General features: G+C 39.1%; 1 protein-coding gene across 3 annotated transcripts in view; it reads left to right on the forward strand.

Annotated features, from left to right (window-relative positions):
* Positions 1 to 15,889, forward strand: part of negr1 (neuronal growth regulator 1) — a 134,232-nt gene that overhangs the window by 51,200 nt on the left and 67,143 nt on the right. For all 3 annotated transcript variants that reach the window (XM_087175315.1, XM_023411034.2, XM_023411035.2), the window contains exon 3: positions 10,757 to 10,882. In XM_087175315.1, coding sequence (XP_087031441.1) covers positions 10,757 to 10,882 — 126 coding nt within the window. The remainder of the gene's footprint in view (positions 1 to 10,756; positions 10,883 to 15,889) is intronic.

Raw genomic sequence — 15,889 nt, forward strand, 5'->3', positions numbered from 1 at the left:
TTTACACTGCAGACACACTGGCAAGTGGAAGGAGACCAGCTTTATCCCAGTTGAGACTGCAGATTATGGCGGTTTAGGAGTTACATCAGAATTTCTTGCCACTTTTTGATGACAATATGAAGGTGTCTGACATGGAGCTGAAACAATTTGTTAATTAATCTATTTGTTGATCAACAAAACAATACTGCTGAATACTGACGACACACGCTACTCTGGCAAACTCAGGAAAGATGAGACAGACAAACTGAGTGTGAGAAAAATCTAAATTCAGTATTCATCAACCAGTGGTGTTACCCATGGCTTTTGGTGCTGTTAAACAGTTGGTCGTCAGAGGTGTAAATCACAACAGAGACACGGGTTCTCTCACTTCTATGTGGGTCCGAGCACAGTCGGTCCTCTAGGCAATATTTATCATATAATACAACCTTCATCAACGGTGGGATGGCTGTGAAACAGATTTGCTAGGGGGTGAAGCATTGGCAGACATCTCAGAGATACACTCGCCTTAATTGGGCAGATGAATATCACAGGCTGTGCTCGCTGGCCCTACAGCACTGTCGAATACATCACCCTGAATGCAGACTGGCCACCAGCAGTGGGGTGCCGCCCGCTTGTCTCATCTTGGAAATTCATCTGGTGCCCAAAGAGCAGTTAAAGAGTCTGCTTCCATGACTTGTAGCTGTATTAGGAACTCCAGTGGTCATAATTATTAATAGACTTAAAACAGCGTACAGAGGATTTATTATCAAAGACGCAGGCAAATCAGAGAAGGAACACTGTCTTATTTAAGATGATCAGAGTCACTGATGTTCTGCATGAACATCATTATTTAAACAATCAGCGCTTCAGAGTAACGCCATAAACAAACAGCAGCAACTGACATCTGTATTCTGCGAAGTACAAGCTCAGGGTTTTTAATAATGAGCAATTTATTGAATATTCCTAACTTTGGCCTTTCCAAAGTCCTCAGTGGGCTCAAACTGCCCTACGTGTTGTTTAGTCCAAATCTTCTCCCTCCAGCCCACGGGCCAGATCGTGAAGAAAAGCAGTCGATAGCAAGCATCATCAGAGAATGAATGTAGCAGCTGACACACATGAACAACAATACACACGCTGTATGGACACACTGTCAGTGTTTGTGGGTGTGCACAGAGGCGCATATCACACACATGCACTTAAACAGGCAAATACACACTCTGAGAATAATCACTAATCCTCTTCAGTACTTGAACCTTGAATTGTTTGGCAGCCAGTGCTATTCATCATGGACTTATATGACTCACCAATGAGAGAAATAAATCAGGACAGAGAGAGACGGAGAAAGAGAGGAAGAGAGACTTTGACAAACAATGCATGAATGTGTTTCGACTCTCATTCCATAGAACTTCTTTGTTCCCGGACAATTCACCGCTCTTCGTGAAAACCCAGGCTTCTTCTCTACTAGATGACCCAATCTGAGATACATATGAATATTTCAAGGTAATAGCTTAAAGTCATTACAAATGGATGAACAAAGACGGGACATTGCACATTGCCGTGATGATGATGGTTCTTCTAGAAGCCCAAACTAGGATATTTTATAAGGAACTCATCATAACTATCAAGGGCACTTTGAGAAGTATGCCGGTTGACAGTTTCTGTGCCCAAAAAGGCATTCCACATCTCAGAGATTTAATATCCCAGCAGAGGAGTTTCAATAAAACGACATCTCTGAAAATGCAGATGCAAGTTCGTGTTTTCATGAGATTAATGCATGAGATTAACTAGGCCATAGATAATGAAAACATGTGAACAGCACTCGAGTTACAGTGGCACCAAAAGCCTTTTGTCTGTCTCGCTGCATTTCCAGAGTATTGAAAACTTAAGAGTGAAGATCCAATAAAGAGCAGATCCAAGCACCCGCTGAGCCGAGCTCCTTTCCTGTGACTGGGTGCAGTGAGTGTCTGCTTGCTGCCAAATGCTCTCTCCCCATTAATCACGACCCGGGTTCTAAGGTTTGAACTTTGACCTTTAGTGCTGCATCAAGGCCCAGTGACAGATGGAGACGGAGCTTTGTGTCCTATCATCAGATCATCCATTTCACACAAACACATAGACGCACACATGGTCCTCACACGAGCTGAGATGCACAGAGGATCGCCCGTAGCAACGGTCGTTTGGTCACCGGCTGATATTTCGCTGTGGGTAAGCACCATGCCCTCTGACAGTCTCAGTGTTTTTCTGACAATAAACTATTTGAAACAAGCTTTGTGCACTGCCGCGCCTATCAAAGAGACTTTGTAGCCATGCAGCTAATTGAAAAAGCAGTGATCATCCTTGAGACTGAAAGCAGAGTGGCCCATACAGAGGAATTTTGTTGTATCATAAGCAAGATGCTGAGGCTGAGAGACACTGATTAGCATGAATAAATTAAAAACTGTTTCAATAAGTGGGTGATAGCTTATCTTTGAATTACATGCCCAGTGCAGCTCTCCCATTGAAGATTAATTGCCTCTCACAAGGTATTTCGAAAAGTTCATTTTCATCAATTGATTTCCCTTAATTCATGAATTTCCCCAGAAGTGCATGAAATTGGTAACAAGCCCTCCATAATCACGCTTTCTGCATCGTTAACCTCATTGGCAGTTACTCATCATATATATTGGTTGTGACATTTGCGGAAGTATGTTATTTTTGCACCGTTAGGTCATGACGGGAATATTATCATAAACTAATGCTTAATGACAAGTTGAACAAAATTTTTATTCATAGTTTTCTTTACATTTCTGCGAGGAGTAAAGCTTGTCTTCAGCATTTTATTATTTTTCTTGTTTATTTGCCTGATAATACATAAAGTACACACACAGCATTGATCTTATATCTTCAGACTTTAATTTTGATGCTGTTTTCTGACGATATAAGAAGTTTTACCAAGACCTTGGTCACAATGAAAACTGTTTCACTATATGACTCTGGAGACATCTGTACATTGCAGGGACATTTTGGAGGCTCAAGGTAAAATTGTCCAATGTTTTTCTCTATGTCCAAGGCTATCATCACCTAACCAGTACATTGTTGTTACCACAGTATTGGGGTCATTTCTGTTTCACTCACAGACAGGAATGCTGCCTCGGAGAGAAAAAAAAGAAGTGGGCCACTGAAATGAACGTAGAGAAGAGTATAACTTCAGGGTTACAGCTGAAGTAATGGGCATATATTTTACTGTAGGAATTTATGCCAGGTGCATTTACAGTGATCCAGTGAGGTGTAGGTGCTCATTGAGACACAGCAGCAAAAATAACAACTAGGTCACACCTGCACAAAAAAGGCACTACAGGGGAATCCCATGTCAATACAACAATTTGCACGTGTTACAGTATATTAAACTGATTTTTTTTAACTCAAAAACAACAGTCTCTGATCTGTTGCAATATAAACTTGTTCAGTGGATGACATACAGTAGGTACATCACACACACTCATTGGACCCCGAGGTGAATTCCTGCAGTACATTAATAGGGTAAATCACTAGATTCATCATACATAATGATACCATTATGGAATAATGTTCATCAGCTAATGTGCACTTGCCTGAAATCTATTTGTATCTTTAGCCGTCTGGTGTCTGCTCCAACTCTTCACATCTCAATTCTTTATTAACCTACCCAACATCTTAGCCACAAGGAGATCTTAGAATATGAAGAGATGCCAAAAACAGACAAGCAATAAGAGCTGATGAGGTTTTATGTCTCGCTCCTGCCATTCCAGCACTTAGTCCACCTCCTCTATTGCTGCTGGGCTCGAATAAATGGAAAGAAAAAGAAAACATACCTTTTTTTCTAAACTTTTTTATTGCTTTTTATTATTGGCGTATGGTTGTGTGTGGTTTTCCGTTGAAAATGATTGAGATTGATATGTTTAATAACACTATGAGAGAGCAGCAGGTGATATTGGAGGTAAAGCTAGTGTGACTTTCAAAGTTTATAGGCTGGGAGTCAAGTGAGGTATGTTGTTTGTTTGAAGGCACGCATTGCAAGCACATGAGCATGCACTCATGTACACACATCGAGACAAACATACACCTGCAGTAGCTGTCAACAGTTCCTGGAACACATTTCATATCCAAAAAGTCAACCTTTTCCCTCTATTACTACACATATTTTTGGGGATTTTTGTACAGCACATTAAAGTCAACTTACTTAGCCTGAGGGTAATGAAATACTAGTGTGACAGACAAAGTCAGTTATCTTTACAGTAAAAAATGCAAATTGCTAAATTGGATCGGGCCGCTAAAGTTATGTGTCTTTTGTCACAAGCAAGTAGTGAAAAAACTTGCCAATAATGACAGATTTCTCTTTCTACTCGGATGAACTTTTTCCAGAGTTAAGCACTACAAATGATCTGTGCCTGCTTTATGACACCACAAATGGAGGTAATCCCTTTGAGTAATATAATTTGTCACTGTTTGTGTTTAGTTTCTGTGTCTGACACCTAATTAACGGACTGGAAGTTGGTTCTCTTTTGCTGCCTGCAGTGAGGAAAGGGAATTGAAAACCTTTAGGAATAGCTGTGTGGGCATGCTCTCATTACTGAAGTTTATATTAGGCCTTACAAACACAGGTATATTTTACTGGTATATCATAATCCATCTGTATCAGTATCATCTCTTAACAACCTGCGGTTTGGGAAAGCTTTGGAGAAGGTAATTTTAGAATTGCAAGTAGCTTTTCAAATACCTCCTCGGGATTTTTTCACTGTTTCCAGTAAAGCTTAAAAGTAAAACTCAAATCTGCCCCTAATCCAATTTCCAAGTGCTGCACATCATTGATTAAAGACAATCTATCCTCAGATCAGTAAGCATCTGCGATTTAATAAGACCATTACATCTTATTGTGTTTGGACAGGAAGTATGCTCAGGGCAGTTACAGCACCTTCATCCTTTTCTTCACTGTGTGTATGATGATGATGATGATCAAAGATTTAAATTTCAAAAACCGGAGAAGAAATTTCTCTCTTTTTCTTTCTCCCTCCGTCCCTCTCAGCTCTCTCTGACTCCTCTACATCCCCAGCGCCCATGCTGCCGTCCATTACATCAAGTGTCCAGGCTTCCCCTCTGTGCTCTAATTGGAAAGCTGGATGGCAGTAGGTTTAGCCAGTAATGGGGTCCTGCAATTTGGTAGCAGAAGTCATCCTGGAGAGGCCTGTTAGAATTCATAGAAGAGCCCAGATGTGTGCTTGCCTCTTTGCACCTCCAGAAAAAAAACCCCTGCATTTTAATAGTGCAGCTGTAAGCATTTTCGTAATTCAAGGTGGCGTCATTAGAGGCTTATTTATTCACCCGAGGTGTCTGCCAGGAGGGAGATGACACCGCCCAGATCAGCTGTGGCAGCTCACTCTCAGCACCTCCCGCAGGGCTGGAGAAGGGGAAATTAGAGAGGAATGGGCAAACATGACAATCATAGCATCGTTAATGAATTAGCACGTAAGGAAAACAACAAGCGGTGTGTGTCGGTACCGAGGGAAGGGTTACGATGTTCTGTTGCTGAAGTGCCAGAACAGTCACGGCTGTCTCTGATGTTTCAAGAGATGGAGGAGGAGGTGGATAATATAAAGCACTCAGAGAGAAGCACCCTAGAAAAACATAATAGTAATGGACTTTGCAGGCTTTCAAGGTAGCGTGGTAACCAGGAATTTCGCCAGCGGGGATTATCACAACAACATCTAAAAGGCTTTTCTCAGCAGGGACAAATATCCATAAGAATAATTTGCACCTCATACGTACACACAGTCTTTCTCTAAACTACTCTAACCAAGTCATCGCCTCTCATCTCTTTAACTTTACCATGCAGTACCTTAACCATGATGTATTGCCAACTTTATGACCATAATCCCTAACATTAAAGAAGTAGTTCAGTTGCCTAAATACATCAATAATGTGTCATCGTGAGATTATTTTTTTCAACTTTTGAACATATTCATACTGTGTTCTATCTTTGGGTTTGGGTCTCTATAACATTGCTTGACTGTGCGTCAGTCTGACAGCATGTTGTTACTGCTCTGATCTGCTAAGATCATTTTACCTTGTGGCAAAAGTTGACGGCCTTAAGAACCTTACAGAAACACAGAGTTCTTTTAGTACCTATGCTGTGTCATACTACAAATCAAATTTAAAAAATCAGATGAAAATATGCACCTGAGGCACACTGCCAAACTTTGCTCACGGTTGGTTAGAGCAAGGTATTTACTACATTACCTTCTGAGGTGTGAGACTAACATATCCTCAACAGCCTTAAACTGTCACTGACATTCAGCTATATTTCCCAAAACATCCATAGTATCAATTTAACTCAAAGAGGAATATCGTCATCACCGACACTACCTGTATACTCAAATCCTTTCATCAATTTCAGCTGTACTTTTCTATGTCAGTGTGAAATTCAAGTAAAAAATGCATAAAATTGTCACCAGAGTCAGCGTGACCAAGGGTTGAATGCTGTAATTCTGTATGTGAGTTTTTCTGGCATATTTGCTTCTCTGCATCACACTGGTGTCAAACAACCTCAGTGCTTTCAAGTGCCGTGTTAACATTACAATGGTATTCACACCACCACTCACACATTTACATGAATACATGTTAAAAAAATCAACATATGTGTTATCAACTATTATCATTCATTTAGATATGACCTGGTCAGGGGTTTCACCATTAAGAGTCGACACTAAAGAAAGTAGAGGTAAACTGAACACTTAAACTTTTGCAGCCACTTGGTAACTTGATTTTCTCATTAGCAGTAATAGAATTTCAAATAGGTTTAAGTCTCTATTTGCTAAATGGAAATCCCCTTCAGCCCTCAATATCAAGTGTCCATCCTATGGCCCCTCAGCAACAAAGCTCGCAATGTCTCAGCACTGTAACCTAGCAACGAGACCCCCACTTATATAAGATCTTGTTTAGGATGTTTTTTTATTTTTTATTTTTTTAAAGAAGTAACAGCAGATAGAAGAATAATATTTTGTTCATACATTAGCTTTATCCAAAATCTTTGTTTCACTATAAATAATTAACAGTGATACTTGTGAACTGTGAGCATTTTGCACCACAACTGACAGTTCCGGAAAGTAAATATCCAGGCACAAACTTTTTAACCAAAGCACTTAATCTGAGTTGAGGTAAACTTTGTAAGGAACTTGCTGTGGTGAGCTCAAAATTCACAATAATAATACACAAATAATTACAAAAAAAACCTATAAGCTAACAACAAAATGCACCCTAAAGTGCCAAAGGTTTACCATGCACAAGTCGAATAGCCTCAGGTAGTTAGATTATTGTCTAACTACAATAGCTTTGGAACAGAAGCAGGGGCTACTGTGTGGTGAATAAATTGCTCCTCAGTTTTTCACAGACATCCCAGATGCATAGATGATAAAAGTTTATATTTTATTGTCTAAAGTTTGCTTGTTATGTATTGATCTTTTATTCTGTTTTCCGGACTTGGTTGTTATTCTCAACTGGAGCAAACAGTGTTAAACAGTAAAGCAACTGAGCCCGAGTAGCTCTGAGCTGAAAAACTGAAGCCTCTTCATGTGAACCTTTGAAAACCTCTCAGTCCCTGCCAAGGAGAGATAGGATCAGTAGACAACCCCAACATTTTCAATTTTGTGCTATCAGACACTGAGGAGATGTGTCAACAGTGGGGTCCTACAGCAAGTAAACACAGGAGTCTGACAAGCAATAACCTAGATTCAACATCGCCTCCGGTCGTCTCCCACTGAAGGTCCGCCACTTTCATCTCATTTAGATCCAGATCTGTTGATCAAAAATGATGCCTATCCCCCCAGCAAGCAGAAATCTCCAGTGCTGAGAGTGTTTTCATGGGCATTACGTACTGGGGTGGTAGCATTTGTCAATCATAGAAGTTTTTTTTCTTTGAGCCACAGAGGTTCCAGTTATATGACAATGGATGCTTTTAATGTTGCATTACAATGTATTTGACTATAGGCTATTTCATCTTAATATACAATTAGAGCTGATAAGTGCATCCGGGTTGTACCATGGCCTTAATGTTGAGGAAAGATGATTGATAATCACAGTTTTTATTGTAGTGCATGTTGCAGGCTTCAGATCACAATTATATATTTTCCGAACAGTAAAAATTGTTTCTCTTTTTTTTTTTTTTTTTACTTGATTGTACAATATTTGAGGAGGGAAGAAGATAATGAGCAATAATTTGATTATAGTTAATCAGTTTGAAACATATGGTAGATGTTATTCAGGGTGTATGTTTTCAGCAACATTCTCTGTATGGTTGGTCAAAGCAAGTGAGGGCGGCTGCAGCTGAGCTGGACAGAGCTCAATGACAAAAAAAAAAAACCATGTGACTCCAAAAAGTGTTGGGGTGGGTCTAAAGAGGAACTCGGGAAATTGTTGAATCAACTTTTCTTTTGTTCGTTTTTTAGCAGGCATAAGGAGGGATCAGAGGGTAGAATAGTTGGAAGCCCCAGACGACTGAGAAGCCATTACTGTATAGCACAGTCCACTGCAGAAAAGCTCCCTCAGAGATTCAAATCTTGCAGATTAAAATAGTGTCTCCGTATGTGTGTGTGTGTGTGTGTGTGTGTGTCTGTGTGTGTGTGTGTGTGTGTCTGTGTGTGTGTGTGTCTGTGTGTACACACACATACCTGCATGTGTGCTTATTTGAATGTGTTAAAATGCCTTTGTAGGTGGCTGCATGTGTGTCTGTGTGTGTTTTCAGCAGCCTAAATACCGAAGCTTTTAACATCAAAGCAGCGAGAGGATTTAAGTGCCCAGAAACTTGCCAATTATGATTGTAAGTGATGTCCAGCAGGGACTGTTGATGAGCTGCCCTCCACAAAAAATAACTTTTCTTTTTCAAAGATTTGCTTTTTAGTGACGTACTTGGATTGATGATGCACAGCCTCCAATGCACATAAAGTGTATCCTGGCTCCAGACCTATGAATCACTCCCACATCTCATTTTTTGAGTGATTCAAAAAGGGCTGGATTTTTTCCTATGAATTGCTCTTTGAGAAACAACTATGCGAATCAAAGCCTTTGTGGGTGAGACCCACTCACTGTGCCAAGTTCTGTCGGGAAATATTAAACATAGTTGTGGTCGACAGCTTAATCACAACTCACAAATAAATTTAACTGTGTCTTACTATAAAATAAACAAACTTTATTGTTTTAAAAAGTTTAGTTTATCATGCGCTGTAAACAGACTCAACAATGCAAGTGTTATCAAATACCAGCCAATATACAAATTTAGGTTTTATTTTGAACTGTGTGCGATTGTGTGTGTCTTGTTTCATACTTTGCTTCTGTCATTTGGGGATTTCATGAACAGCTTCATTATAGAGCAATTCGATTGTTCTTGGAAGTTCATAAGCTTGCACCAGTTTTTACCATTAGTGGTGAAATGAGATGGGAACCTCCAAATGTCAGACATAAATGTGAGATGATTTGAGTTTGGAACAGACTTGTGAATATGCCTCAACAGTAGCTGACAATAAAGATCTTCTCAATGCATGAACACCGCTCGCTTAGTGAGGTGAAATCTTTACTTTGTACGATTGATTTATTCTTTTATTCTTCAAAACAAATTGCAGTGTAATATTTATAATGCGTAGAGCAAATTGTTCTTTATATAAAAGGAAAGATGGTCTGTGGATGTTTGGTACAAACCTAAATTACAAGCATATTGTCCAACGAAAAACAGTTACACTGTAGAGCCTCGTCTGGAACAGAATTGAACCAAATGTCAAAGATCTCTGTGCACAATTACGTTCAGGTACATTACCATTAGCAGTAGTGACAGGCAGGTTTACTGGTGTCCCTGAGGAGAACAGACTCTGTTTGCTGTGTGATTCAGGTGAGATTGAAGATGAAGAAGTTCATTTCATGTTTTATTGCTCATTTAACAATGATTTAAAGGTGACTCTTTTTGGTAAAATGTCCTTCATTTCTGATGAGTTTTTCTGGTTGAATGAATACAAAAATCTTGTGCTGTATTTCAGGAAGAGAAGCTTTTGTGTGGCTGGTTTTATTTGTAGAGCCTAGGGCAGGATGAAGGTATTGTTTGGAATACAATGTAAGAACCTGTGTTCAAGTTTGACAAATGTTTCATGACACACTCACCCACTAACTAGTGATTGCAGCCTGGCAATACAGGCTGATAACATTTACTAGTAAGCTACAGTATTTATCATGATAGCAATGAATGCAGCCCTGCTTTTGTCCACTTCATTCTATTTTCCCTCACATTATCATGACAAATCTGTAGTTAAATGTTAGTTCTGTGTAACAAAATGATAGAAATGAAAAAATATTTGACTCAGGCGGGGAGCAGGATGTGGTAATAGGTTTGCCAGCTAGTTAGCTTGCTAGCCCAAGAAAGCCAGCAGGCTATAGAGAATTACTGTTGAAAGTAGTAGTTTTTAGCTTCAACTACTACTACTAATTTTGACCTAGTCTTGTCTTTTCTAAAAACCTGCTTTACTTATTCTTACTGTACACTGGCTAATGCAGCCTCAGTGAGATTTTAACTAAATTGATGGGTCAAGTAAGTATAGCATGTAACTCAAAACTTGAACGCAAACCACATCTCCCTGTAAAGATATCCATCTTACCTTCCTTTTCTCTCTAATGTAATATTACATACAGATGATACAGCTGGATGAACCGGAGGTTGCAGATTTGAAATGCTAATCTTGTTTCTGTATTTTTTTTTTTTTATTATTATTATTTCTCATTTTCTCAGTTCCTCCCAAGATATATGACATTTCATCTGACATCACGGTAAACGAGGGCAGCAATGTGTCGCTCATCTGTACAGCCAGTGGGAAACCTGAGCCAACCATTTCCTGGAGACATATAACCCCATTAGGTGAGTTCACTTCACCTCTCACATACCTATGCTAATGAATGGGTGGATGGATAAATAGATGAACGGACAAATGGATGGATGAATAGAGAGAGGAAATGAGGAGGTATGGACAGGATCAATAGGTGGTAGAATGAGAAGGAGAGAGTACTGGTAGTTATGTTGCAGATGAAGAGATGGAAGGGGGAAGGGATGCAGTGAGATATGGATGTGGTTGGATTGATCCATGAGAGAAGGGGGGAGGGTTGGTGATGGATGTAATAATAAATTCACGTGAACATGGAGTATTATGGAAAGAGTAAGACCTGAGTGCATAGTGAGGTCCTGAAATGACATTGCCATCTTGCTCCATGTATTTAAGGGCTGAGGCGCTGGCTAATTCATTGTGTCTCTGTGATATCAGTTATAAAATACCCACTGTCACACAAGCCTCTCCTCAGCTGTAAATAGCTGAAAGGATGCAATGGGTAGATTATTTGGGGAATTATTTGTTTACATCCTGAAAAACTGCATGTATTCCCACTCAACCTCTGCTTGACTGGGGGTGTGTATGGAGCTAGCTTTACAATTAAATAATAAAAAACGATTATATACAGCATGTGTCGTTGGTAAAGAGCAGTTACTGATGTGTCCACGCCTCTCCACCATATTGATGTACTTTACCCTGAGTTCAGGTTCATCAGTCGACTGCTCCATTATAGATAATGGAACCTGTCTACTTCATGCAGCCACAGGAAACACCACATTCTACTGCATGCTGCATTTGAATGTTAAAGAAAAAAAAATACTGGTTATTTACTACAAGTTATTTAACAAATCTACAGTATATGCAGTTCTGAAAGAACGTTTTTTGAAAAAAAATATTTTAAAAAGCAATAGCTAACAAGCTAATGTTTTGTTGGTGGTTTTAAAATGAAATGAAATTCTATCGCGGATATGTTAGTATCTGTATATGCTTCATAGCTAGCTAGATAGAGTAGAGAATACGCAGGTTAGTAGACAGGACAGCAGACATTTTCTGCAAATAAAACATATCTGCTCCTTCTCACCTCCATACTTCTATACTTTTAAAATGAGACTCTTCAGTTCACAAAGAAGAAAAGATACTTCAAGCTCTACTCAGTACAATAGTTAATGTATTACAATCACACATTCTGCCACTAAATCAGACATGGTGATAGCGTATTGAAGATTTCTCGTATAAAAATTGCAGCTCTCATCACCGCAAGAAGAGCTCCAATTTAGTTTGGCAGTTTGTAAACTATCATTTAGGTGCATTATCAAAGAATACCCTTATTGTTATCATTATAAATTATTTGAATGACTGCTAGTCTGGGACACACATACGCCATTAAATGCTTTGAATCCTGAATCCTCCCTTTGAAAACTCATTCCAAAGCATTTAACTGTTGCTGCAAAGCCCCCACCCAGCCACTTCTAGTCCTCCCTCATTTTCATATTAATGGATTAGAGCATGCTGTTCTTATCTGATAGCTGTGAGGAGGACTGCATTTATCTTATGGCTGTCAAATCCTCCTCTCTGGCGTGCATGCCCTGATTGCGTTAGGGGAGTTTCAGAAGATGATCAAAAGAGCCATCCTCAGAGTCCGAATGGCAGTCACTCATTCTACTTTGAAGTGTCCACACTTTGAAGTATGCCACAGAAGAAATGATATGCTGGTCAAATGAAAGGGCCCGGTACTAAATGTAATCACAGACTGTCTCCCAGCACATCAGAAAAGAAGCTATTTGCAGTGGGATCTTTGAGTCAGTTATTGTAGTGAGGGCGATTTGTCCAAAGGACGTTGTACAGCTGAAAGGTTGTAATAGGCTAATTACCTATCGATGGAATTCCATTAAATGTGTTGGATATGCAAAGCAGTGTGCCCCAACCAGTGAACAGGCAACCTGAATATGCAATCACAGCATATGGAAATATTTATCTCAGTTATGAATGACTTATCGAATAGCAGCAGACCTTAAGTGAACTATCATGAACTGTAGTACTTTGACTGCCATTAACACCAAAAAAAAAATGTCACTGTCTAAAATACCGCACGATCATTAATTGCAGGAAATTAAAATAGTCATAACTGATCTTGTTATTAATAAAATGTAACTATTGTTGCAGATAGATGGGAATGTTGGAAAAATATATTATCATTTGTTTTGAAAACTGGTGTTTGTTGGCATCTAAAATGCTTAGAGAATATTGGTCCAACCAAGATTAGTTTGTTTTTTATTTGGCAGTCAGTAAAAGTTTCTGCAATATGAGAACACATAAGGAAATGCAAATACAGAAATCCAAGTTTAACATAATGGAAAATCCCGAGGTTGAGCCAAAAACTGATGAAAACATCAACCACTCCTTAATGATTGAGTGTTATGTTCCTTAATTTGGTTATGTTTGATCAGTTTGCAGCATTTTTATTCTAGATGCTGATTAAGTGTCAAAGTGGTGAAGATGTTTTCTTCCTTTGTGTTTTGTTAATTTGCATGTTTTTTCTTCAGCTACATTGTGTTGAGCTTCGCCTGGCCACTGTATATAAGGATCCCCTTGTAAAACACTGTGATGTGGTTATTAATTTAATACAGCATTATTTGAATTTGTAACACAATCTGTATGAAAAACTAAGGTTCTCTAAATAGGATAAAACATTTTCAACTTTCATGACGCATTTTCAGTCAAACTTGTAAGGTATCATGAATCAAAGAAAATCATGACAAAATGAACATGTTTAGCACTTAGATTTTGTCTATTTGAATTTGGTAGGATAATCACTTTGACTGAATGACACTGAGAGAGAGATGTTAGTATCGTGATACAGTGTGCAGTCGATTGTTGAAGTTCTATGGCACATACATGCATCTGCAATAAACTGCAGGCCACTACAGCTCACTTGTACCGGAAACACTGGTTTTATTAACTCCAGTAATGTATCTTGAGCATTACACAAAGTGCTGTCAACCAATCTACCTCACTCACTTACAGGTCATAACAGCGTGGCTGCTTATTCTAGCTTGTCGTAGCTGGCCGTCTACTTTGACATTCTTCCCCTCCCTCTTTTAACCTCATACAGCCCGCTGGCCCATGCTGGGGCCCATTAGAAGGTTCTGAACAAGTTCTGATGGAGTAAACACTTAAACTTTTGTCCATATAGACAGGCTGTACCTCCTTAGGTGTACCAGTGGAGCGTGGTGACTGCCTACCTTTTATACGTGTAAAACTCCGATTCTCGCTCCGTTCCTCCATTATTTATATTCTTTTAGTCCGTAAGGGCCCACAGATCACAAAAATCAAGAGTTCCTAATAAAAGTAATCTAGGCTATGAATATCGTCATGAGAAGTCCAAAGCAGACGACTGAGCGATAGGTATCCGCTATTCTTCCCTCACTTCTCCTCTCTCTCTCTCCGTTCGGCTCCGTCGGCGGTTCTGGCATTGTTTGTTAGCTTTCTGGCTACAAAGCGGAGGCCTCCACGTAGCCAGCACGTAATGACGTGTTCTTTTCGATTGAAAAAAAAAAAAAACCTTTTTCCACAGCTTTGCTTAACCCATTTATACTGGATGCTGCGCAGCGCAACATTGCCCCTCCCGCCGGTTGCTGCGTAGTGCAGCATTTAGTCTCCTGCCGGCTGCTGCGTAGCGCAGCATTGTTGATTCCTTGTCATTTTCATGACGCATGCAGCATATAAATATGTAAAATATGTATAAATATATCATGAAAATGACGAGGAATCAACAATGCTGCGCTACGCAGCAGCCGGCAGGAGGGGCAATGTTGCGCTGTGCAGCATCCGGTATGAATGGGTTAATGACTAACTTGTAAATAGACGTCTTCCCTGACCAATCAGAGCTAAATTTTGTCCGACTTTAGCCAGTGCTACGCAACGTCATCATGTCATATGACATTCAAACCTCGCGGGAGCAAGGCACCTTCATCTAGAGTCAGGCGGCTGCAGTTGCTCTCCAACTGCTTTTATATTAATTAATAATTACATTAGATGTACAGAATAAGGCACAAAAGAAGTAGCCCAACATAATTAACAAATACAAACAACAAATATACACAGCGCCATGGATTATATGCAGAGTTTGACACAATCAAATACAAACTGAAAGTGGTACAGTAAAAAAGATATTTCAAAAAAATATAAAAAAATTATATTAATATTTTAAAATTGGAGCACAGATTGAAGGTTTTCACAGCTTTTCGATAACATGAGGTAGATAATGTTCTGATGTAGGACTCTGCTTCCTTCATAAATGTACAAAAAGAGGGTTTAGGTTTTAACACCTTACATTTATGGATATAAAACTTAAGACAGTAAGTAGTATGATGAGATTGCACAGGAAAATTGTTTTCTAGTTCTATTGTATAATTTGTGAACCCAAACAATACATCCTTTAAACAAAGTAAAAAAGCATCATAGATAAAGTTCAAAATGAAGCACAGATGTCTTGTCACAGATTACGAGTGTGTCCACCAGTCCAAAACAGATGAAAGACAGTCTTTGGGTGCATGTCACAAAAAGTGCAGCTTACGTCAATGTCTTTCTTGAATCTGACTAAAAATTATTTGACAGGATAGCGATGCATGATCTTAAAAAAAATCTCTTTAACTTTGTTAGCTAGTAGAAATCTGTTTGGAAGAGTCCATGTCATGTCCCAGTCTATATCCTGAGCAAGTCCACTCCAGTAACTACAAATTACAGTAGGAACACAGAACAAAGTAAAATGATGAGATTAGTCTGCAATATAATTTGCGTTTTATTATATTACAAGAGTTAGTTCACATTTTTACTTAACCCCTTTTCCAGTAAGCTATTTATAGTGTTGTTGTTTTACCTTTTGAAACCAATGTTCATTTTGAAATAATGCAAAAGTATCTGATTATACTTGAATACAAGTCTAAACTATTTCAGAATTCTTGTTGAATGGTCATACTTTATAAAATTGCGCACTTGATTAAAATCTGTCTGAAAAGATACTTTGGCCCAAATGGTCTATT

This window comes from Seriola lalandi, unplaced genomic scaffold, assembly GCF_002814215.2.
Source record: "Seriola lalandi dorsalis isolate HSWRI2012SDOR001 ecotype SW California unplaced genomic scaffold, Sedor1 jcf7180002054446, whole genome shotgun sequence".
Lineage (NCBI taxonomy): Eukaryota > Metazoa > Chordata > Actinopteri > Carangiformes > Carangidae > Seriola > Seriola lalandi.